Genomic DNA, 24,350 nt, shown 5'->3' with positions numbered 1-24,350 from the left:
AAAGGTGATGAACAATTAAGATAAATGGTAGGATACCGTCTACCAGATGAAGTGTTTCTATAAAACTATTCTTCTCCTTTGCACGTTATGTAAAATTCATCTGAAGTTCTAGCAAAACTGATATAACAATATATGTTTTTCTTATAGATTGTCCCAAGGAGCGCTCCATTAGAAGGCGGAACAAGACTTACAGTGTGTGGCTGGGACTTTGGATTCAACAAAAATAATAGATTTGACTTAAAAAATACAGCAGTGCTTATAGGAGGAAAGCCTTGTACGCTGGAAGTAAAAGTCAGCAACAAAAACAAGTAAGATACTTAAAATGCCCTGCATAGTAAATCCGTTAGAGTCTTCACTTGCTGGATTGTAGCCCTCCAATAGCATCTGGCTTCCTCCAGTTCCCAGGTTTCAGACCCATACAATAGTATAGAAACAGCATTAGTCTTAGGCAGGGCCGGCTTCAGGCACCAGCTGAGCAAGCTCATGCTTGGGGCGGCAGATTGTACGAGGCGGCATTCCGCCCAATCCTAGCACGGCACGGCCGCTTTTTTTTTTTTTTGTTCCGCTCCGGCCACCCTGTAGGGGGCAGTGGCATGGAAGAGGGAGCGCCCTGCAGCAAGCCCGGCAGGGCAGCCCGCATCCTTCCCTCCCAACTGACCAGAGCGGCACGGAGCCCTCCCGGCAGGCGGCACGATGATCGGGGCCGCGTGGCAGCGTCCTGCTGAAGTCCTGGCCGTCCCCCTTCTCTCTCTCCCCCCCATCCCCCTGCTAGCCGGGGCACATCTGCAGCTCAGGGAGTTCCCTGGCTCCGGCCACACCGCAGGTTTTGTGTTTTTTTTTTGCTTTGCCGTTTTTTGCCGCCCTGTTTTTTTGTTTGTTTTTTGCTTGGGGTGGCAAAAAAGCCAGAGCCGGCCCTGGTCTTAAGCAACCATCTCCTCAGAAAAGCAGAATCCATTGAGGGCCTCCATGTCGGAGGTCTGATATCCTAGCTAAGGCTGATAGTTCTTTCAGTAGTCTTTACTGCGATTGACCATGATGTGCGCTGCCACGTCGGTGGGACCTGGCAAAGGTGAAAGGGTCTTAGGAAAGTTCTGCTTGTTACTGTTAGTGAGATCCAAGAAGGTGGTAATGAATAACTGCTCTTCATAACTAAGATGTCTTAGTCAAGGTCCCATAGGGCTCGGTTTTGCCATCTCTCCCTTTCAAATTTGAGAAGCTGCTGGGGAGATGCTGAGGGGATACATGCATTATTGTCATCAATAGTTTGATGACTCTTTGTACATCTCCTCTGCCTCAGACACTAACAAAACTATTTCCGTATTTTCCCAATGTCTGGCAGAGGGACCAGGATGAAAGTCTTAAGCTCACTGTGGCCAAGACAGAGACATTGATTAGCATCTTGCGGAACTGGCAAATTCTATGAATATTCTCTTTCAGCTGATGACATCTGCCAATATATTGATAAAGCAACCTGCTGTCTCAGGGTCTTGCTAGATACATCACTACCCATCTAGTTCAAGACAGACAATGCCATGTATAGCCGCTGTTGCTATCTTAAGCTACGCAAAGATGTGCTCTTTTCTTTCTAATAGAGATGTCACTGCTATGCCATGATAACCCTGTCTCCTGAATAGTTTAACATGGCAAATAAAACAATGTAAGGAAAAGAAATTGATCATATATATATATTGATCATATATATATATATATATATATATATATATATAATGTATTGATGCATATTGCCATCACATTCTAATTTATTTTTTCAGTAAGGTTTAAATTAAAACAAGAAGCTAACAGTTGTACATTTTTGCTGCCTGACAAAATTCAGATGTAAAGGGAAATTTTTAAAACAAAGTAACCATTACATGTATAAGATGCATTGGTTTTCTGTCACATGCTCAGTGTTTTCAGAAATATAATATTCAATATATCAACATAATTTTCCCTGGCTAAATACAAACACTACAGTGATGTGAAGTTTAGTGTGATACTAAAGAACTACATCCGAAGAAGTGGTATGTAGTCCACGAAAGCTTATGCTCTAATAAATTTGTTAGTCTCTAAGGTGTCACAAGTACTCCTGTTCTTTTTAAAGAACTACAGTTCATTAGATTGTTATTTCTAAAGTATCCATCACTCAGAGGGATTTATGATTTTTGTTTAGTATGGATGTTGTATTATTATAAGTTCATGTGACTCCATTTTCATACGAAATAGTCAGTCCAGAAAACAAAATAAAAACCATCTTGATCTTTATTTTTCAAAGGCTAGAATGCACTGTTGCTGCTGCAAAGAACCCCAGTTTTAATATAACCAGCAGTGTTTCAAGTGGACATGGCACATCTTCCTTCAACACATTTTCCTATGTGGTAAGCACTCTGATTAAAATTGTAGTGCCAAAATTAATTTAATTATTCATTAAAACAGGAGACAGGATACTGGACTAGATGGATCATGGATCTGACCCAGCACAACAATTCCTATGTTCCTATTTGCATCATTGTTGCCTCATTAAAGTGCTAAGAATATTATGATTGTATATTTTAATATCCTTTTTTAAAGATATTGAAGCACAATTTAATAAGATAAATTATTATTTTTACCCCTACAGAATCCTGTAATAACAAGTATCTCTCCCACCTATGGTCCCAAGTTTGGTGGAACATTATTAACATTATCAGGGAAATACTTAAAGAGTGGAAAATCCAGAGAGATTTATGTTGGTGGCAAACCATGCACCTTAAAAAGGTATTATAGTCACAAGAGTGTGTTTGCTTTGTATTATGAACTGAGTTTGATTAAATGTTTTGGACATACAAAGTAAATGAACCCATCCCCTAATGCTATGTAGAAGTGGCACTGTAGTACATGTGCAGAGTATTTGAATGTGCTAGCTTTCAGTTACGGTGTAGTCCCTGTGCCCTACAGGTCAGGAGAAGATTTCACCTCTTCTGTAATGTGTACATTTCACTACAGCCCGAGAGGAAATAAAAAGGTGATGACAAGTGATGACAGCTCCTGACTGTATAAGAATTGCACACATCCTATTATTTTTGTCTGCCCCACCCCCATACCAACCCATTTGTTCATCTGGTCCATCTGTTATATCTTGTCTTTAAGACTGTAAGACCATTGAGGTATTTTCTATATGTTTGTACAGCATCTAGCACAGTGGGGCCCTGACCTGCTTGAGGCCTCTAAGGCCTCCCCCCTCACCAGGTCTTAGTTGACCCGGGTTCTGAGACTGGCTGCTTCAGGTTTTGTTTTGCTGTGTAGACATATTCTAAATGCTACCTCTGTATAATCATTAAATAATAATAGCTATAGGTTTTGGGCTGAGAAATATCATGAAGTTGCTGGCTATTTTGCTAATCTACAATAATAATATTTGTATTATTGTAGTGCTTAGCCCTAGTCATGGACCAGGACCCTGTTGTGCTAGGCGCTGTACAAACACTGATGTTGCAGTTGTTGTTACATACATTGTGCCCAGTCCTATCCTTGGTTAAATGGGTGTGATGCATACTTCAGGTAATAGAAGTTGTACCCATTTTCTTTGGGGCAGAATTGAGCTAAATTTTGAGTTTTTCCACATGGTTATGGAGAAACCTAACGGTAAAAACTTACACTCGTGGGACACATGAGAGAGCTGGTCTATGAGTTAATGTACAGGACCCAGAGTCAGGAGGGCTGTATTTCATTCCTGGCTCTGACACTGATTTAATGTACATTCTTGACCAAGTCGTTTGAGCTCTCTGAAATTCCATTTCCCAGTCTGTAAAATGGAGATTCTTACCTTGCAGGGAAGCAATTGAATCTAAGGTGCAAAGTATTGTATCATGTATGCTTTTTTTAAATTATGAGAATTGCTCACGCAAAATAATGGCATACCTCCTCTGCAAATATGACTGCAGGAAGTATGAAAAACACTTCAAAATAATGAAAATATTGTTGCCCATCGGGAGCCTGTTTCAGTTTGTTCATGCAATGAGTTTGATTCTCCTCACACTCGTACTTGTTTTACACTAGTGTAACTCCACTGATTTTGGTTAAGTTACTCCTGAGATTCATTGGTGTGAGTGAAAGTGATGAGCCTTACATCCACTGATCTCTCAAACTACTGAATACATAAAGGCACAAGTTGACTCTCCCCTCCTCCCACAGACAAACTCAGATAGCCTCCACTGCAGCCAAATCGCCACCACACAATTACAATATGGTCTTTTGTCCTTATTTTTTTTAGTATTGACCTTTGTTCATTCTTCCTTTACCTTTTGAAAGGCCCTGTGACCTGTGCTGGGTGACGAACAATTATCTTAGGCCACTTCCACATGTACACTATTAGGTGACTTTCAAAGCCTACTCAGTAAAAGCCCTTTGCCTCATTATTAAAGGCTATGGACCAGATCCTCAACTGATGTCAATTAGGAAAGATCCATCAGCTTCAGTGGCGCTACGGCAATTTACTACAGCTAAAGATCTGGCCGTGTGTGGCCATATATATGCAAGGTAGTTGGAATAGGCTTAAAATGCTAACATTCTCCAAGAGCAAAATCCCAGTTTAACTTCACAGAGCCTGTTTTTGGAGGGCCAGGGTCATTATAGAGATTGTACAATGTCAGTCTTTTCTCATCAGAGCAGGACTGGAATGACAAGGATAAGGATATTCCAAAGACTGTTTAGCATAAATGACATTATTCTCATCCTCATCTCATGTTTATTTTTGAGGCCCTGATTCTGCAATGTGAATTGCTTGTTTGGACCCCAGTGGTAACTTGTGCTAGTGGATCCTCCTGCAAAATCAGGGCCTAATTTAGGATTGTGTTTTAAACAGATTATGTGATTTGTGATTATTGCAAGACAAGTTCCCTTCTTCTTCTGTAATTTCCTTTCAGTGAATCTGATAGTACTGTAGTGTGTTACACACCTGCACAAAGAATTCCATCGGAATATCCTGTTAAAATGGAGATTGATTTAGCTATTCGAGAAGCTAAGGGTCATTTTACGTACAAGGAAGACCCTATTGTTTTTAACATTCAACCAGCTAAATCTTTTCTTAGGTGAGTAAAAGTGTCTCATAGATACAGGAAAGTAATGAATGGGAGAATGACACCATTGGGCAAAAATCTATCAAGAGAAATTGGATGTTTTATCTCTAGCTGCCATGCCAATTGCTTCTTTTATGGTCTGGTTGCAGAGAACAGATCATTTCCTTAGAAAGGTGAAGGGGTGGATTTTTCTGTCAATTTTTGAACATAATTTAACTTTGCTGCTGCTGAGTGTATCTTCGATGTCCAGCTGAACTACATGCATCTAGCTATTCTGTTCAGACATGCCATTGATTACAGTGGTAAATAATTTTAACATGACAGTTCAGTAAGATGCAGGGAAGTAAAGCGGTTCTAAGGCAGCACAACTCATTCATACATATGTTATATCTGTTTTCACGATAATATTATTTTTGCGTGTGCATACATATAGAGCCCTGCGCAATACAAAATTTATATCTGCATCTGATTCGCGATCCACAAACATGGTCCGCAGATATAAAGCACATATCTGCGGATTTGCAGGGCTGTGCTCAAGATAAATAATAAATAATATTACTTATTATTTATCTTGAGCACAAACGTCTGTCTGCAAACAAGTCAGCAGTGAAAAGGAAAGCCTTTTTTAAGATATGCTTTGCAAGCAATGTGTAAAATACGCTAGCAAATACTTAGGAATTTTTTTTATCTTCTTTTAAAATGCACATTCCCTTTTTTTGTTCTGGTGTATCAGAAATTAAATGCAATTATTCAGTTTTTTACATTTTTTTTCTCTTTTGTTCCTGTTTGTTTGTTTTTTATCTTGACTGTGAAAGAAACTTAATTCCCAGAAATAAATATCACTACTATAAGCTATATTTCAGCTTGTATTTCGTATTCCGTTTGTATGTCTTTGATTTTGTTTCCATGCTGTAATTTGATCTAAAATATATTTGATTATATGGCTTTTTCTAGAAAATACAATAGTAATGATTCATTTTTAATTTTTACCAGTGGTGGAAGCACAATCAGAGTTTATGGAATCAACTTGAATTCAGTGTATCTTCCTCAGATGGTGATCACTGTACCTAAGCTAGGAAAGAACTTCACTGTGGTGAGTCAGCCTCCTGGATGATAAAATATCATCTCATCTTCATAACCTGAATGACTCTGTTCTCTTTGGTCAGCCTGGCTTGTTTGTATCTTGTACCTTGGGGGCTTGATCCTGCCCCCATTGGAGTCAACAGAAGTGTCACAAGGGAATTGGTCCTTGTGAGTAGAACTGGGCCCAGTGCCCCATTGTCAGAGCAGATAAGCCCAATCCAGCCAATTCAAGGGGGCTAGGCTACAAGTGGGCCTATAAAGGGCTGCCAGAGGGCAGGAAATGAGAGAGGGAAGAGAATGGGTGGGACAGGCTGTGTCTAGTTCCCTCGAGCAATGGGCCAGGTGCTCAGGGAAGCAGCCCTGGGGCTACTGCCCCAGGAAGGAAATAGAGGGGACCCCAAATTGGGAAGCTGCCAGGAGAAGGAGGGCCAGAGACCAGTGGAACCTGAAGCTGGCGGGAAAGAAGTGAGTTTAAAAGACTGTTTTCTATTATGGTAATTGGTTGGGGTCAGAAAATGAACCTTCCAAAAGGAGACTGGGCATAATAGTGAGTGTTTGGAAGCTGGGGAGAAGCCCCTCCTTGTTACAGGGAGGTTTTCCATTGACTCCGTTGGGAACAGGATCAGACCCGGATTTCATTATCTGCATAATTCTGATTGATTCCACTACATGCAATAAAGCTCAATGATCATTTGAAAACTAGATTTTTTAAATCTGTTTAGCACTAATAATAATAATAATAATATCTTATAAAGGATGCTATAGAGGAGTTTTGCAATTTGAGAGCAATAAAATAGTGCAAAGTAAATAATTAAATAATAGGGACAGATTATGCTCCCATTGAAGCCAACTGCCAAACTGCCTCTGACTTTAATGGTGTGGGACTGGACCTGTGCTTGAGACATGAGTGATGATTCAACCCAAATTAAATTGCAAGTTAAATTACAAAGCGCAGTTCAAAAAAGCAAACATAAAGATAAGCACAAATAAGAAATCACATCACGCTTTTTTTTTTTTTTTACATTTTAAATTAAATCATTGAAGAAGAATAAAACATTGGAGCCTGTTGCTATGCTCCCTGGGTTTTTGTGCTTCTGTACCGGCCTACCTCCTGTTGAGTTTCACTGCCAGTCATTCCGCCACCAGTCTCTGCCCCCAGATTTATTCCTCAAGGGCATGTTCCACATTGCAAAGGGAGAAGGGGGGGAGTTAATATTGACATGGTCAGCACTCATATCCTGCAGGGTGTTACCAGATTTGCCCGTTATTTTGGGGTATGCTCATTTATTCCGGTTACTCTTCTGGGGGGAGAAGGGGTTCTGTAATTCTATCAATATACTGCTTGTATCATGTGTGTTTTCATATGGAGCTCTACTTCTCCCTTATGCAAGTTCCCTTCCAATGGAGCTAGCCTGCAGGACCTAGGTTCCCCAGGCCTGGGTTCCTCCAGCCCCAGAACTGGATGAACACACACACTTACATTAACAGAGCAAGTCTGAGTGGACCGGGTCAATCAGCACTTTCAAGCTGACCCCCTTATATGTCCCTGGACTCAATGGGCTGCATCAAGCAGCACTTTCAAGCTGCCACCCTTATGTGTCCTAGATTCAGCACGTCCTTATCCCCACTCTCACATCACAATTGTACTGGTAGTAACCTACTTGATGAGCAAACCCCACAGTATTTTGGGCACTGCAGGGATCTTTACCTTAGGTAAAAGAAGCGTTGCTGCAGAGTAAATGGGGGGAGCTAAAAACACAAAAGAGTAAAGTTCAGCAAGAGAGAGAGAAGCAACCAGCTTAACCACAAAAGTTATGTATTGAATAATAGTGATAACTACACAAGGAGGGTATGACAAAGTTCCTCCTCTATCTTGGTGGGTCCTGCGCTTATTGGTGGATTTTCTTGCCTCAGAGATTCATCATGTGGGTGGGGAACAGCCCAGAGACCTTCCCCTCTGGAGTCCAGATCAATTGGGAGTTTGGCGGGAACCCGGGCCCGCCCTCTATTCCGGGTTCCAGCCCAGGGCCCTGTGGACTGCAGCTGTCTATAGTGCCTCCTGTAACAGCTGCATGACAGCTACAACTCCCTGGGCTACTTCCCCATGGCCTCCTCCAAACACCTTCCTTATTCTCACCACAGGACCTTCCTCCTGGTGTCTGATAACACTTGTGCTCCTCAGTCCTCCAGCAGCACACCCTCTCCCTCTCCCTCTCAGCTCCTTGCGCCTTTTGCTCCCAGCTCCTCACACTCTCGCACTACAAACTGAAGTGAGCTCCTTTTAAAACCCAGGTTTAGCCTGCCTTAATTGATTCTAGCAGCTTCTTCTTAATTGACTCCAGGTGTCCTAATTAGCCTGCCTGCCTTAACTGGTTCTAGCAGGTTCCTGATTACTCTAGTGCAGCCCCTTCTCTGGTCACTCAGGGAACAGAAAACTACTCCTCCAGTGACCAGTATGTTTGCCCGCTACCAGACTCCTGTACCCCACTGGTCTGGGTCTGTCACATATCCCTCCCCCCTGCTCAACACCAATGGGTTGGGCAGCTTGGGACGCCAGACAATGCACACATGACAAGCCATCGGCGTTCCCATGACGGCTCCCTGCTCTGTGTTGCACATGGAGCTGGAAAGGTTGGAAGGATAAGAACCATCTGGTCACCCTTGTGTTCTTCTCCTTGTTCCGCTGCATCCATTGAAGAGGGGCATGGTCAGTCACGAGGACAAATCTGCGCCCGAGCAAGTAGTAGTGCAATGTTTCCAGGGCCCATTTTACAGCGAGGTATTCTCTCTCCACCACTGTATATTTTTGTTCCCTTGAAAGGAGTTTCTGACTGAGGTATAGAATTGGGTGTTCCTCCTCCCTGACCATCTGTGATAGAACGGCTCCCAACCCTACTTCCAATGCATCCGTCTGCAAGATAAACTTCTTGGTGAAATCAGGGGCTATCAGTACGGGGATACTGCAGAGGGCAGTCCGTAGGTCTGTGAACGCTTCCTCTGCTGCGTCAGACCATCTCACCAGATCAGGTCCATGGGCTTTCACTAGGTCTGTCAGGGGGCTTGCCCTTGTGGCAAAGTGGGGGATAAATCGTCGGTAATACCCCACCACACCTAGGAACGCCCGGACTTGTTTCTTGCAACTTGGTCGGGGCCAAGTTTGGATGACCTCTAACTTGTTCACTTGGGGTTTTACCAAACCTTTACCCACAATGTAGCCAAGATATTTGGCCTCTGTAAACCCTACAGCGCACTTGGCAGGGTTTGCTGTAAGGCCAGCTCGCCTGAAGGTATCGAGGACTGCCTCCACCTTCTCCAGGTGGGTTTCCCAGCCTGGGGTATGAATGACCACATCGTCCAAGTAGGCAGCAGCATAACTGTTATGCGGGCGTGATAGCTTGTCCATGAGGCGCTGGAAGGTAGCTGGGACCCCATGTAGTCCAAAAGGGAGGACAGTATATTGAAAAAGACCCTCTGGTGTAGAGAACACAGTCTTTTCCTTTGCGTCTTCCGCAAGGGGAATCTGCCAGTACCCCTTTGTCAAGTCTAGGGTAGTCAAGTACCGGGCATTACCCAGACAGTCCACTAGCTCATCTATGCGAGGTATGGGGTACGCGTCGAACTGGGATACTTCGTTTAGTCACCGGAAGTCTTTGCAAAATCTTGTGGTGCCATCAGGTTTGGGCACCAGCACAATTGGGCTGGACCACTGACTGTGGGATTCTTCGATGATCCCCAACGCAAGCATTTTTTTTTACTTCTGCTTTTATTTCCTCCCTTTTTGCCGCTGGCACCCGATAGGGCCTCATTGTTACTCTGGCCCCAGAGTTCGTGATGATGTGGTGATATGTCTCGGTTGTTCGACCCGGTTTTGTCGAGAACACATCTTGGTTCTGGAAGATCATCTCAGACACCTCATTCTTCTGGTCTGGTGTTAAATTGGGAGACACGCTCACCTGTTTGGAAGGCTTGTTTTCCTGGGTTAGGTCTTTTTGGACCATTGTGCATGCCTCTTGTGCATGCCAGGGTTTCAGAAGGTTAACGTGATAAATCTGATCTTGTTTTCTGCGTCCTGGCTGCCGCACCTTGTAGGTTACTTCCCCCACGGGTTCAACCACCTCATAGGGCCCCTACCATTGGGCCAGAAGCTTGCTTTCTGCCGTGGGTACCAACACCATAACCCAATCCCCTGGTTGGAACTGTCACACTTTTGCCTGGTGATTGTAATGGGTTCGCTGGGCCTCCTGTGCCTTCTCCAAATGTTCCCGTACAATAGGGGTAACCTGGGCTATCCGGTCTCGCATCTGCATTACATGCTCTATTATATTTCTCCCCTCATTGGGTTCCTCTTCCCAGATCTCTTTGGCAATATCTAGTATGCCACGGGGGTTACGCCCATATAATAACTCGAAAGGGGAAAACCCAGTTGAGGCCCGAGGTACCTCCCGGATAGCGAACATAAGGTAGTGTTCCCTTGGATCTCGATTTTTACTGGGATGGTGGGGTAGTAGCTAACTGTCCCATGGACACATGTTATCCCCGTACGTTTAGCCTGTAGCAGCTAACTACGCTTCACGAGCTTCCCTGAGATAAGCGTGATAGCACTCCCCGAATCAACCAGTGCTGTGGTCCCTACCCCATTTAGTTTCACTGGTCTGGTATACATATGTGGGGTTAGTGAGACCCCCCACAAGGTGGATTAGGGAGCATGGATCTGCCCAGTTCCCCAGGTTACACTGCATAGGCTCCTCAGCATTGGGACACTGTGCAGCTATGTGTCCCCACTCCCCGCAAGCATAACATCTGTATGGAGCCCTAGGCATTCCCCGGTCTCTTGGTTTGGGCAGTCTAACATCACGATCCTCTTCTCCCTCAGTGCTCTGACTCTTTGTGGCCTCTGATGGGCCTTCAGCCTCTCTCTTTTTCCACCTGGGCCATCCTGGTGGCCCAGTCACCCGAACTTTAGGGCTTGGTGCTGCTAGTTTAACCCGGGGTGCCTCTTCCTTAACTGGTCGGGTCAGCTCCCTCGCTGTCCTTTGCCTCTCTACCAGGGCGACAACCTCATCATAGGTGGAGGGTTCGTTCTGGCTTACCCAGGCACGAAGGTCTGGTGGTAGTCTCCTCATGTATCGGTCGATGACCAGATCCGCTAGTATCTCTTCCGGAGTCCGGGACTCTGTTTGCAATCACTTTCATGCGAGATGGATGAGGTCATACAATTGGGACCGCGGGGTTTTGTCTTCCTGGTACTTCCAACCGTGATACTGCTGGGCCCGCACTGCTGTCGTTACCCCAGATCTGGCCAGGATCTCTGCTTTCAGCTGGGGGTAGTCTGCCGCAGCCTCTTCAGGCAGATCGTGGTAGGCCTTCTGGGCCTCCCCACACAGGAATGGGGCAAGGATGCCAGACTACTGATCTCGAGGCCAGGCCTCCCGTAGGGCTGTCCTCTCAAAGGCCAGAAGGTATGCCTCTACATCATCCTCCCGTGTCATTTTCTGCAGCCAATGGCTGGCCCATATGAACCGCGTCCCATCATGGCCGCGATTCAGCTCTGTAAGGGACTTTACCTGGTTTACCAGTTTCCGCAACATAGCTCGGTCTTGAGCAGCCTGGTCCATCAGCAGGCGATTAGTCTCTCGCTGCAGCCACACTGCCTCCTGTTGGGCAGCTGCCTGGACACGGGTAGCCTCCTGTTGGGCCGCCGTAGCTTGTATCAGTGCCCGCACTACATCATCCATTGTGGTGAAAAAAAATAAACCCTCTCCCTTTTTTGTTGTTGTTGGTTTTTTTAAATCACCCTCCTTCTTCCGCCACGCTGTGAACCCCAAGATCCTACCCTGACACCAGTGTGACAAAGTTACTCCTCTATCTTGTTGGGTCCTGTGCTTATTGGTGGATTTTCTTGCCTCAGAGATTCACCATGTGGGTTGGGGAACAGCCCAGAGACCTTCCCCTCTGGAAGAACCCACAGTCCAGGTCAATTGGGAGGTTTGGGGGGAACCCGGGCCCGCCCTCTACTCCAGGTTCCAGCCCACGGCCCTGTGGACTGCAGCTGTCTATAGTGCCTCCTGTAACAGCTGCATGACAGCTACAACTCCCTGGGCTACTACCCCAAGGCCTCCTCCAAACATCTTCCTTATTCTCACCACAGGACCTTCCTCCTGGTGTCGGATAACTCTTGTACTCCTCAGTCCTCCAGCAGCGCACCCTCTCACTCTCAGCTCCTTGCACCTCTTGCTCCCAGCTCCTCACACTCTCGCACTACAAACTGAAGTGAGCTTTTAAAACCCAGGTGCCCTGATTAGCCTGCCTTAATTGATTCTAGCAGCTTCTTCTTAATTGGCTCCAGGTGCCCTAATTAGCCTGCCTGCCTTAACTGGTTCTAGCAGGTTCCTGATTACTCTAGTGCAGCCCCTTCTCTGGTTACTCAGGGAACAGAAAATTACTCCTCCAGTGACCAGTATATTTGCCCTCTACCAGACTCCTGTACCCCACTGGTCTGGGTGTGTCACAAGGGCTAAACCAACATAACATACATTATTAAAGGTTAATACCTAAAGGTAGAAAGGAAAACAGAGAGAGAGAGGGAGGGATCTCACCCACTCCATGAGGCTTGAACTGGTTGGGTTCCCAGGTGATGGTGGTAGCTCAGGGTCCTGAGTGCTGGAGACAGGCAGAGCCCCCAGCACGATCAGTCAGGAGAAGCTGGAGTCCCAGTGGAACTGATGCATAGTTTGGGTCTAAGCATAAGAACACTTACTTGAACATAGTTAGGGGTTTTTGTAGAGAAACAACAATGGTTCAAGGGAAAACACTAGATTTGTTTATGCGTAAACTGATGACTCAAGGGTTTTCTTTAGACTAGACAATAGGAGCTGATCATTCTTGGCTATGGGTGGTGTTTTCTTCCAGGGAGCTCACAATGCAGCTAGGCTGCTTCAGTATTTTGGATATCAATCAGGGATTCATTACTAGAATTGGTCTGATAATTGCTGAGCTGTGTGGGCAGGCGTAGGTTCATTAACATCTGGAGCAGAGATTCCCACAATGCAGTGCCTCCCGGCTTTTCTGGTCCCAGAGTTCAATGCGGTTCTCTGTTCTTCATTCTGTATGCTAATCCCTGTCCCATCTTTCATGCCGATGAGGCTAGGGGAGTTGTCTCTGCCCTCCATTCTGTATGCAAATAGAGATGTCTTAATCTTGTCACCCTTGTCAGGAGGGGTCTAGGTGTGTCCCAATGCCCTTCACTGCTCTCTGCAAGCCTTGTCTCTGATCAGTTTTGGTTCAAGCAGAGACTGGTAATGGGGGGGGGTGTCTTTCGTGAGTCAGACAGGCTGGATACTGTGCCCTGGTTCCCCAAGAACACAGACCTGACTGGTAGCAAGTGGTTGGTGGTGCAGAGTGGGCTTGGCTGCTGCCTACCCCATCCCACATTGTGAACTTTGAGCCCTAAACTATGAGGAACACCCACAGAGGAGCTATTACTCTTTCTTCCATTTCCCTCAGCTAGGATCCAGAGCATCCAAGTGCCCTGCAAGTACATGACATAGAGCCACAGCTCCATGATGGGTAATATGTGTACACAGAAGTTGACTTCCCCCAGTAAGAGCTGCAGGAAGTGTTGGGCAGCCTGAAGCTTTAGGGAACACAGCCATTAGCTAACTTTGGAGAGAGTTTGCTCTGCTCTGCCTGTTCTCCTCAGCCCTTTGAAGAAGTCAGTGTTTGAGCTGGTCAAAAATAATTAGCAGAATAGTTTTCCATCAGAAAATGCAGTTTTCTCAAAATCAAAATGTTTCATGACAAAATTTGTGACAGAAATCATTTAGGTTTTCTCATTTCTTTTTTATGGCAGAACATTTAATTTCAGTAACATGAAAGTGTTTCATTTAAACTTTATCATTTTGATTTATTTCACTTAGACTTTCTTATATTCAGGTGTTAATTTTAATATTATATATACTGTATTTACTGTTTTACATTAAACATTATAACACTGACATTATCAAAACATTTCCCCATATTGTAAGAAAATAATTCCGCATTATTGAAATGAAACATTCTGATGTTTCCAAATTGAATTTTTTCAGAATTTCTGTTCTATGATGTTGAAATTTTGACCCTTCCTTCCAAGTTAGATGGAAATCAGATTTTGAGAAGTTGGAATTTCCTTCCAAATGGAAATTCCATTTTCTGACCAGCTCTAGTTAGTTTCAAGAATAGCACTAGCTCTTCAGAGGCCTTGCATTCCCTGATGAAGAGCTCTTGTATGTCACATCCCAAGCTGAGAATAGCAGGAAGAGAGAGGCTCCTTCTTTCTTGTGCAGTTATATAAAGGCTTTGTATAATCTGGCCTTACCATCTGGAAACGAATTTTGAGCTCATGTGCCTGCAAAACAAAGTCTTTTTAACCTCTGCAGTAAGTCTTATTAATGGATCTCTTCTGTCCCCTAAGCATTTGAGGTCAATATTTTCTCTTTGAAAGCCTATACTTTGCATTGATTCCCTAATAGCAAACAAGTGGTCATTTGGGAATTTTCTACTGTAGAGGTATGGCCCACCCTCATCCCCATCCATTGATTCATACTCTTAAAGTCTTCTATAAAGGAATGTCCCATGGTGTCTGAGGTGCAAAATTAGGAAGTACTTAGATTTTTAGACAAACCCTCCTCTACCTCCACAGCCTGTAGAATAGACAGTTGTCACATCTATGATCCAATATGGATTTGTCCTGCTATCAGGCCAGGTATTTTGTGGCTTTTGCATTGTAACAGCATAAGATCATCTCTTTTCTCATTATTATTTTTTCATTTCAAGCATTTACAAAACTGGGCCCACAATATCTAGCCCCTTCCATTGGATAGCCTTGAGAACCTTTTAATTGCTCCCCTGTGATGCTGCTCTCTCACTCTCTCGTCTATTCCCAGTCACCTCCCATGAGATTAAAGGAATAGTAGAAAAGCTTTCTCAGATTTGGGATATCTTGAATCTATCCATGTTTGTAGTACCCGTCAAACCCAAAAGCCTGGGATCATGCGAGTCTAGGGTAGCTTTATGAGATAATGTTGGAGGTAACTTTGCTTGTTTATTCCATTCCATGGAAATCACAGAAGCTCATCATTTCCTCTCTTGAAGAACTTTATGTCTGCCCCTAACAGATACTGAGGGTTAGATTCTCTAGCTGGATTACCTCAGTCAGACACAGCGGCTGTAAGCCTGCCACAAATGCCCAGCAGAGAATTCCCTTGTTGGAGAGGAACTCCCTGCAGATGCTCATGGGCCCTGCATCTCTCCTGGTATATGGACTGTGCATGAGGGGCAAAAGGGAGGAGTGCTGAAGATACACTAATCCTCCAGTGATGTAGAGTCCATTAAAGACCCTAAGCCAGTAGTAGAACTGGTAGCAGCTGAAATTTATATTGAGGCCAGGTCTGGTCTTCAGAATCAGGAAGCCAGAATCGTGTAAGGCTGTAGCTTTGTCTATTGTTTGGTGCAGAGATCTGACAGCTTGGTGTTTGTACCATCTGGACTAGACACTCACTCTTTTTCTGTGTTTTCATCCAATAAGACAACTAGAAGAGAAATAGGGGCAGATGCCCCTGAATCATTAATACCCACTGGTGCACCAGCCTAAACAGCAGCATCTGTCCTTGCAAAGGCTGGTGCATTCTGTGACAGATCTTCATGACCAACAGACCAAGTAAGGTTACCTCTTACGTTCTCACCAAGAGAGAAAATCCTGTTGAGATGGGAGACTGCACTCCCCAAGCCAGCCATTGAATTCCTATCCCTACCTCTCATTTTATTGTCTACCAGATTACTGAGAAATCACCCTTTGGACTCTGAAATACAGATATCTAGGGGAACAGAAACAATATAAAAGTCTCCCAAATTGCTGTAGATCTCATCCATCTTTCATTCATCATTGGAAAACTCCAAAATTTTAGACTCTGTGTCAAAAGTGAAGTTCTCCTCTCTAACCCTTCTGACCATTTCAAATCACATTTGTCCCATGTTATCTGGGTCAGCTGCTGGGTGACTCCTTAAATGTGGAGAAAGATTTCTGCTCTTTATCCTGTTGAAAAAAATCAAACTGTGGATTGAAGTTCAGGTTCTGTAAATCAAGCTTTCATTAATTGCCTCAAGAGTCACATTTTATGAAGGCAAAAATACATATCTTTAAGTGGTGAGTCAAATGGATTAAGTGAAGGGTCATTATTCTCTGTTGGGTAAACTTATTTGCTTAATGCTTGTGAAACACTCCACATTTTTGGCATCTTTTCTTCCTCATTTTCTTCTGATGCAGTTTATAGTCACAAGCAGAACACAGGTTCAGCTTTTAAAGTAAATGTATTTTAAAACCTAATTAAATAAAAGTTAAAGGTGCTGCCTGATAGGCAGTATCTTAATTGAGTAGGCAATTGATTGAATTATAATTCTTTCCTTATAGATTCTCAATCCAATATTTCTTGAAAACTAAACCATCATATTCTTCAATTGCTAAAACCAATTTCAAGGTAAAAATGTCAGGTCAAATCACGTAACAAAAAGGGCATTGCAAATAAGATTTATCTTGACCTTACCAATCAGTCACATTGCATCACCTCTAAAGAGTATTATTAGATTTTTATCGTTCTCTGAGAGCATCCTCTTCAGAGACTGGCCTGATAAAGTAGATGGCTTCAGAACCAATTCCAACAGATAGCCACAAACAAAGTTATGAATACCACTGCTATTGATTTAAAAGACATCACTATTGTACAGTAGATAAGATGTGTAATGAATTCACATTAATCAAATAAGTATAATGATTGCCTAAGACATATTTGGTTGTATAAATATATGTATTTTAGTGATGACTTGGTGACCAGCACAATGCTATAGGAATCTTTAAAAAGGATAGTCATAAATAAGGAAAAAATAGCTTGATTCTATATTTTCATCATACATTTGTTATTAACACATTGATTCAAATTATCTTCTAGGTCCAGAGCACATCCTAGCTGGAGTAAATTGCTATGACGATTTACATGAGCTCAGGATTTGAGCCCACCTTGTTTAATAGTTATTTTTAACAATTCATTTATACTAGGCTAGTCAGTTTAATATATATATTAGGGCGTGTTAGACCTGAGTTCATAGACTTGAGTTAAAAAGAGAATCCTACAACAATGTTCCATTGGGCCAAAGAAACTTGGCTACGTTGCAGGAGACGAGTGAGCTGGACTTGTTGGGGACCAGACAGAGATGGTAACCATTGGAACAATTTACCATGGGTCATGGTGGATTCTTCATCACTGACAATTTTTAAATCAAGATTAGAAGTTTTTCTAAAATATCTGCTCTACGAATTCTTCTACGGCCTGTGTTATACAGGAGGTCATACTAGATGATCACAATGGTCCCTTCTGACCTTGGAATCTATCATGAATTATTAACTCTCTGAATGCTCCTAGCCAGCTGAATTTGAAAAGACATTACAGGGAAGAAGGCACCTGCATGTAGTTAGGCCTAGGGTGCTGTCAGTACTGACTTTTGGGCCTGTTCCTGCTACCACTGAAGTCGATGAGAGTTTCACAGGCCCTTCAGTTAAAGCTTGACATGGCAAGGGGTAAAGCCCACACCTAAATATCTGAAGGGAGGCCCACAACAGCAACAGGAGAGAGAGAGAAGCACCCATTTAGAACATGTTCCTGTTACATCTGTTTGCATTAATCTTCAGCATCCCAGATTGTCTTAGCAGCAAGAAAAGCTATCTCCTTTCTTCCTACAGCATGCACCCAAATTTAGTTTTGAAATTCTGCTCTGCCTTAGTCTGATCTGTAAATAGAAAGAAGGGGGTCTGAGCAGGATTTAAAACTCAGATCTCCATGCACAGGAAAATGGGCAATATAGCAACACGGGAACCACCACTGGTCAAAAAATAAGGGGAATTTAAAATGTATCCTGTTAAATTCTGAGCAGCTCTCGTTGGGACATTTCTGCCACCTGTTGGTTTTTCAGAAGGACACCAGGATAGTTCTTTAAAAAAATCAAAGAAACTTGTAACTACTAGAGAAACTGGGGCATTTCACTGCAGAACTGAAGTTCAATAAGTGTTATACTGTTGGTTAAAATACAGTTTTCACGCCAACAACAGGTCACCTTGTGACCAGGGAGCCAAGTAACAAATGCAACTGAAATATAGAAAAGATAATAGTTTAGTTGTACTATAAAATTATGGTGCCTGATTCTACCGTCTGTTGCACCCCAGAGATCACACTGGTGATAACAGGAATGCATAGGTATATCTGAAGGCAGAGTATGGTCCATAAAACCAAATAGCTCTTAGTTACATGGGTGCAATTCCTATTATCTTCAGTGAGAGCTGCAGCCATTTTACTGAGATCAGAATTGGGCCCATAATCCGTAGCTAAGTAAAACTTGTAGTACAGATTTAAAACTCCAGTGTTCCTTTCCAGATCCTTAAAAGTATGTTTTGCTTGGCAGGGCTAAGATTTCGCACTGTTATGTATGAAAACATGAATTATTGTGGTGATAAGAAAAAGTGCTGATCTATAGACAGATAATTTAATCCCACTTTTCAAGCTAATGTGAGTAAATAGCTTTAACCATTATTATACTAATTTGATATAGAACTAAATTGTACTGCATTAACTTGGTAAGAAAGAAACAAATGGAAATTAATTTCAAGGCAACATTCAGATTGGATTTTATAATGAGAACCAATATAACTAAAAAGGAGTATTTTGGCTCTATTTATATATACAGAGTTATTCAACAGTAATATTGGTATTCTAAAAAGAACAAGGAGTACTTGTGGCACCTTAGAGACTAACACATTTATTTGGGCATAAGCTTTCGTGGGCTAAAACCCACTTCATTGGATGCATGCAGTGGAAAATATAATAGGAAGATATATATACCCAGAGAACATGAAAAAATGGGTGTTGCCATACCACCTACAATAAGACTAATCAATTAAGGTGGGCTATTATCAGCAGGAGAAAAAAAACTTTTGTAGTTATAATGAGGATGGCCCATTTCCAACAGTTGACAAGAAGGTGTGAGTAGCAGTAGAGGGAAAATTAGCATGGGGAAATAGTTTATACATTGTGTATAAACTCCCACTCCCAGTCTTTATTCAAGCCTAATTTAATGGTGTCCAGTTTGCAAATTAATTCCAATTCTGCAGTTTCTCTTTGGAGTCTGTTTTTGAAGTTTTTTTGTTGGAGTATTGTGACTTTTAGGTCTGTGGGGTGGCTGTAGGGAGACCAGATAGCAAGTGTGAAAACTTGGGGTGCGGGGTAGGGTGGGGTGGTAATAGGCACCTATATAAGACAAAGCCCTGAATAACGGGACTGTCCCTATAAAATCAGGACATCTGGTCACCCTAGCTGGTAGTGCTAAGAACCATCATTAATGTCCCAACTGTCAGCCATGCTACAGACAAGTATAGTCTCTATGAGGTGGCTGCTGAGCTGGAGGGTGCAGTGCACTTGCTTACCTTTGGGGGACTTCTTGTGGAGCTGAAATAACCCCATCTGCTTATGAGCTGCAGACAGCAGAGGGAATGAACTCAAAGTAGAGAATACAGGCCTCTGTAGGATTGACTCATATTAGAGCCTGAGGGTACATCTACACTACAGCGGGGAGTCGATTTAAGATACGCAAATTCAGCTACGTGAATAGCGTAGCTGAATTCGACGTATTGCAGCCGACTTACCCCGTTGTGAGGACGGCGGCAAAATTGACTTCTGCCGCTTTTTGTCGGCGGCGCTTACTACCACCTCCGCTGGTGGAGTTAGAGCGCCGATTCGGGGATCGATTGTCGCGTCCCATCGGGACGCGATAAATCGATCCCCGAGAGGTCGATTTCTACCCGCCGATTCAGGCGGGTAGTATAGACCATCCTAAGAGACAGTCATTATGCCCCCTAGATACGTTTATAGTAGATATAGGCATTCCTTGCTTCCTCTGCCTCTTGACTAGGCCAAGCAAAAACTGGGGGCTCTGAACTGAGGGGGTGCTATGTGAGACAGTAGGGTTGTCAGGTGTCCAGTTTTCAACCAGACTGTCCGGTCGAAAAGGGAAACTGGCAAGGTCCAGTCGGCACATCTGACCGGACACTAAAAGTTCTGTTACCTGCAGTACCTGGCCTCTACTACTGGGGGGTGGGGGTGGGAAGAGCAGTAGCTGCTGCTGGAGCCTGGAGAAGTGACTTTGCTTAGCAGGTGCTGCTTTTCCCAGCTCCCAGCCTGATGAAGAGAACTGGCTGGCTCTCAGACCGGGCTCCAAAATAGGTACTAGCGCCATCTAGGTGGGTAACCTGTCTGCCCCCCGCCCCGATTTCCCCAGCCCCTTGCTCCAGGGATAGAGCCCCCACCCTCCTGTGCCCCAAGTTCCCCTCTCCAACCCCTCGTTCCAGGGACCGACACCCGCCACTCTACTGTGCCCTGATTTCCCCACCCAAGCCCCTCGTTCTGGGGACTGACACCTGCCCTGTTGTGCCCTGATTGGGCAGGCTCTGCATCAGCTCCTCCCAGTCTGGCTCTGCAGGCAGCAGGTGAGTCCCAGGGGTCGGGGCAGGGCCTCAGGGGACGGGGTGGGGCAGGGTGTTAGCTTTTCAGGGATTAGAAAGTTGGCAACCCTATGGGATGGAGGGGATTTTCTGATGGGGGGTTGTTTTGAGTCATGATCAGATGGAAGGGGTTTTGTGTGCATAGCGGGGCATTGCCCAGGATGAGGGTTTAGGGGAAGGAGAAGATTTCTAAGAAGTGAGTTAGGTTTCTGGGAGGGAGTTGAGGGGGAAGGTTTGGCAGAGCTGAGGTGGGAGAATGGAAGGAATAGGGGTGGGAATGAGGGAACTGGTGAATGATGGTGAGTGTAGATGAGCCAGTGGTATACAGTAGGGAGCAGGAAGGCAAGAGTACAAGCAGTCCCACAGAGACAAATACTCCTTTCTCTGTGCCCTGCCCTGTACTGTAATGTGCCCTATGTTTTCATTCTGAAATGAGGCGGATGCAAAGTGGGGGAAGAGAGGGATCCTTTCTTTCTATCTTCCAATCAACCTCCCTCATCCTCCACCAAACCCCTCCTTGGGACATCCACCACCAGTGTCCTCGTTTGAAAATCTGGTCAACATGTCAGAGGAAGCACCACCTGTTTTGGCAGCAACTGCTACCACAAAATACCAAGTATTTTGTTAAAGTGAATATTGAAATAAATATTAAGTGCTCTGCTTTTGGTGTTCATGTATTTCCTACCCTTGGCTTCGCTGACTCCTGTTTACACCCAGCTGAGGTGCACAGTAGAGGAATGGAGATGAAGAGGTCGGAATAAGGGAGATATTGGTGGGGAAAAAATCGAGATTTCAGAATTTGTTTTCATCCCTCATTGGAAAGAAATTGTGACCTTTCAAAAAATATTTGAGAGAAAGACCCACCCCAGAATAGCCAATAAGTCAGTGGTTGGGGTACTCACCCAGACCCAGGTTCAAGTCCATTCTGAGCCTGTGGGCTATCGTGTGATGGGAGGTCTCTCTCTTTCTGACCAGAAAATTCCATCCTAAACCTAAGAAACCTTCCCAACGAATCAATGTGTTCCGATGAAAAAAGATTTTGTTCAAAAATATTCCTGACCAGCTCCAGTGGCAGCTCTACCATCTTCTCTAATCATTTTTTTTTTTAAAGAAAAGATATAACCAAAGACACAACCCTTCAAAAGCTCATTGTGGGATCAAGTAGCCAGAGTATGCACCTGGTACTTGGTCCTGCTAGTGAAGGCAGGGGGCTGGACTCGATGACCTTTCAAGGTCCCTTCCAGTTCTAGGAGATAGGATATCTCCATTAATTTATAATTTAGTTTATTTATAATTTATATCATTTTTTCACAGCTGCTGTCAGGAAATACAGGTTGAAACGGATCCTGTAGCATACAACATACGGGGAGACTGCAGTGGTGCTCTGCATGGGCACATTAGTCCACCTGAGCATTGTATGTTGCAGGACTGGAGCCTTAACTATATAATTTTAAAAGAAAATTGGTGCATTTTTGGCACAGGTTCTCATAGAATGAGTTTGGCAGCCATGTTCTGGTCACTTCGTGTCACTTTGGCAGTATTAAGGGAATGGCACTCCAGCAGATCTCCACATGGGAGTCCCTCTGACAGAGACTGGTTATTCTGGGTTGTGGCTGTGTTGTGTCACTGGAGCAGTAACAAAGTAGCCAGAATATAATATACTGATGATCCTTGGCTTTGAGATTTACTTTCCGTTAATTATCTGCAAAATATTTGCCTAAAATGTGCACCCTGATGCTAGGAAATATGTTTGCTAATATGCTTCCTCAAAAGTGTGCAAATGCCATCAAAGTGAAGTTTTTGCACTGATCACTCAGATCTAAGAAAAATGCTGCATAAGATGCATGAGAATTTTACTTTGATTTTTTATAGCAAGATACCTACTGCTCTGCAGCTTTTATAAACGTTATTTGAAAAGAGTTGGCCATTGAAGAATATATTTTAATGTAAGTATTTGTATGGTGTTTGAAAATGTTTCTGCACCTCCAGTATATTAAATGCATCTCTCTATTCTGTACCCCTTTCTTATTACAGACATGTAACCATCGTTCTAACAGAGAGATAATCTGTTGCACAACTCCCTCGCTGAAATCCTTCAATCTGCAACTACCCTTTGCAACAAAAGTGTTTTTCATTTTTGATGGAGTAAGCAAACAATACTTCGATTTTGATTATGTGAATAATCCTGTATTTAAATCTTTTGAAAAGCCAGTGGTGATCTCAAGGGGCAATCAAAATATACTGGAAATTAAGGTAAGAAATGCTTAGATGTTTTTTTAAATCATTGGCTTTGATCTACTAGACTTTATGCAGATAAACTGAAACACTATTCAGAAAACAATATTATATAATAATATTTCAGTTTACACCAGCAAATAGGTACTAAAACACAAACTATCTGTCATAACACTTATGTGTAATAGGGGGCTGATGTTTAATGAAGGTTTGAAGAAAAGATCTAAAGGATCTCTGCAGAAAAATGTTCTGCAGCGAATATCTTGACAGCATTGTTCTCTACTTGTACCACATTCTTCTGAAATCCCAGTTGTCATGAACTATAGATAAAGAGCTGATTTCAGATATACCAGGGGAACACTTGGCACACTGGGTGGGAATGCAAAGGGGACTTTCCTGGTCCTCAAGGGAGCTAGGGGATAATTCAGCCCCAATGCAAGTTAGAGCAGCCTCAGGACTGTTCTAAATTGCACCAGCTTTTAACAGCCTGTTACAAGTTGTTATACCAGAATGGATAACCCAGAGCATAGCATGCTCCAGCAATATCTCCTTCCCACCATGAGCCCCAGAATACTTGGAGAATCTTCAGCTGCACACTTAAGAATTAGCAGGAGTAAGGATCTAGCTCAGAATTTTAAATGGTTGGTCTGTAGACTCATCTATTCCTCCTCTATGGTTTTGTGTCCTTTCCACTGGAGGAAAATGGAACTGTCTTAGCAGCACTGGCATTCTAGATCTTGGATTCAGGAATTACTGTTTCTGCTTCATTGGAAGCAGTGATGATGGTAGAGGAGTTTGGTTAAGGACTGGTTTATTGGAGGGTGACTGCAATGACCCTTCAGCCCTGTTGGTTTACCTTGTAGTCATTGTGCCCTAGGCAGCTGCCTTCTGAAGCCTAATGCCCGGATGATTTCCTGGCAACCATTTAGAGAATGATGTTAGTCAAAGCTGGTCTCCTAGAATAAAGCATGAACAGACAGCAATTTAACATCTTCCTCCAAATAAAATTAGTTATAGTGGGATGTGTCCATTGAAACACTGAGGCAACTTTTAGAATTTATGATCAGGAGCCAAAAGATCTTTATAAGCCATACTGGCAACACTTTCCCCTCACCCCTACACACAGACAAAATCACACACACGTAAGTTTACATGCCTCATGGTCTTATTTTGAGCAATAATTAAGCAACCACAGCATGAAATTAAATGGTAACTTGCTTCAGTGAGCAAACTGTTCTACCAAACCAAAGTTCTTTTATCTTTTTCTTAATTAGTTTTAGAAGGGGGGAGAGCTTTTATCACGAGTTTTTCAGTCGGACTAATCTAGTGTGACACATTTGGCTTTCAACAAATGACTGGATACTGACTGAAAGTTTCTTTCTGGTTTCCCTTGATGAACACAA

At 43.4% G+C, this 24,350-nt stretch overlaps 1 protein-coding gene across 4 annotated transcripts in view; it reads left to right on the top strand.

Moving 5' to 3' along the window:
* The window catches only part of MET (MET proto-oncogene, receptor tyrosine kinase), a 141,687-nt gene that overhangs the window by 90,878 nt on the left and 26,459 nt on the right, over nt 1–24,350 (top strand). For all 4 annotated transcript variants that reach the window (XM_054023687.1, XM_054023659.1, XM_054023677.1 and 1 more), the window contains 6 exons: nt 148–308; nt 2,273–2,375; nt 2,618–2,754; nt 4,902–5,066; nt 6,048–6,147; nt 22,747–22,965. In XM_054023687.1, the coding sequence (XP_053879662.1) occupies nt 148–308; nt 2,273–2,375; nt 2,618–2,754; nt 4,902–5,066; nt 6,048–6,147; nt 22,747–22,965 (885 nt within the window). The remainder of the gene's footprint in view (nt 1–147; nt 309–2,272; nt 2,376–2,617; nt 2,755–4,901; nt 5,067–6,047; nt 6,148–22,746; nt 22,966–24,350) is intronic.

This window comes from Malaclemys terrapin, chromosome 1 (genome assembly GCF_027887155.1).
Source record: "Malaclemys terrapin pileata isolate rMalTer1 chromosome 1, rMalTer1.hap1, whole genome shotgun sequence".
NCBI classification, from domain to species: Eukaryota; Metazoa; Chordata; order Testudines; family Emydidae; genus Malaclemys; species Malaclemys terrapin.
The sequence above is the reverse complement of the archived record's forward strand: the minus strand, read 5'-3'. Positions and strand labels throughout refer to the sequence as shown.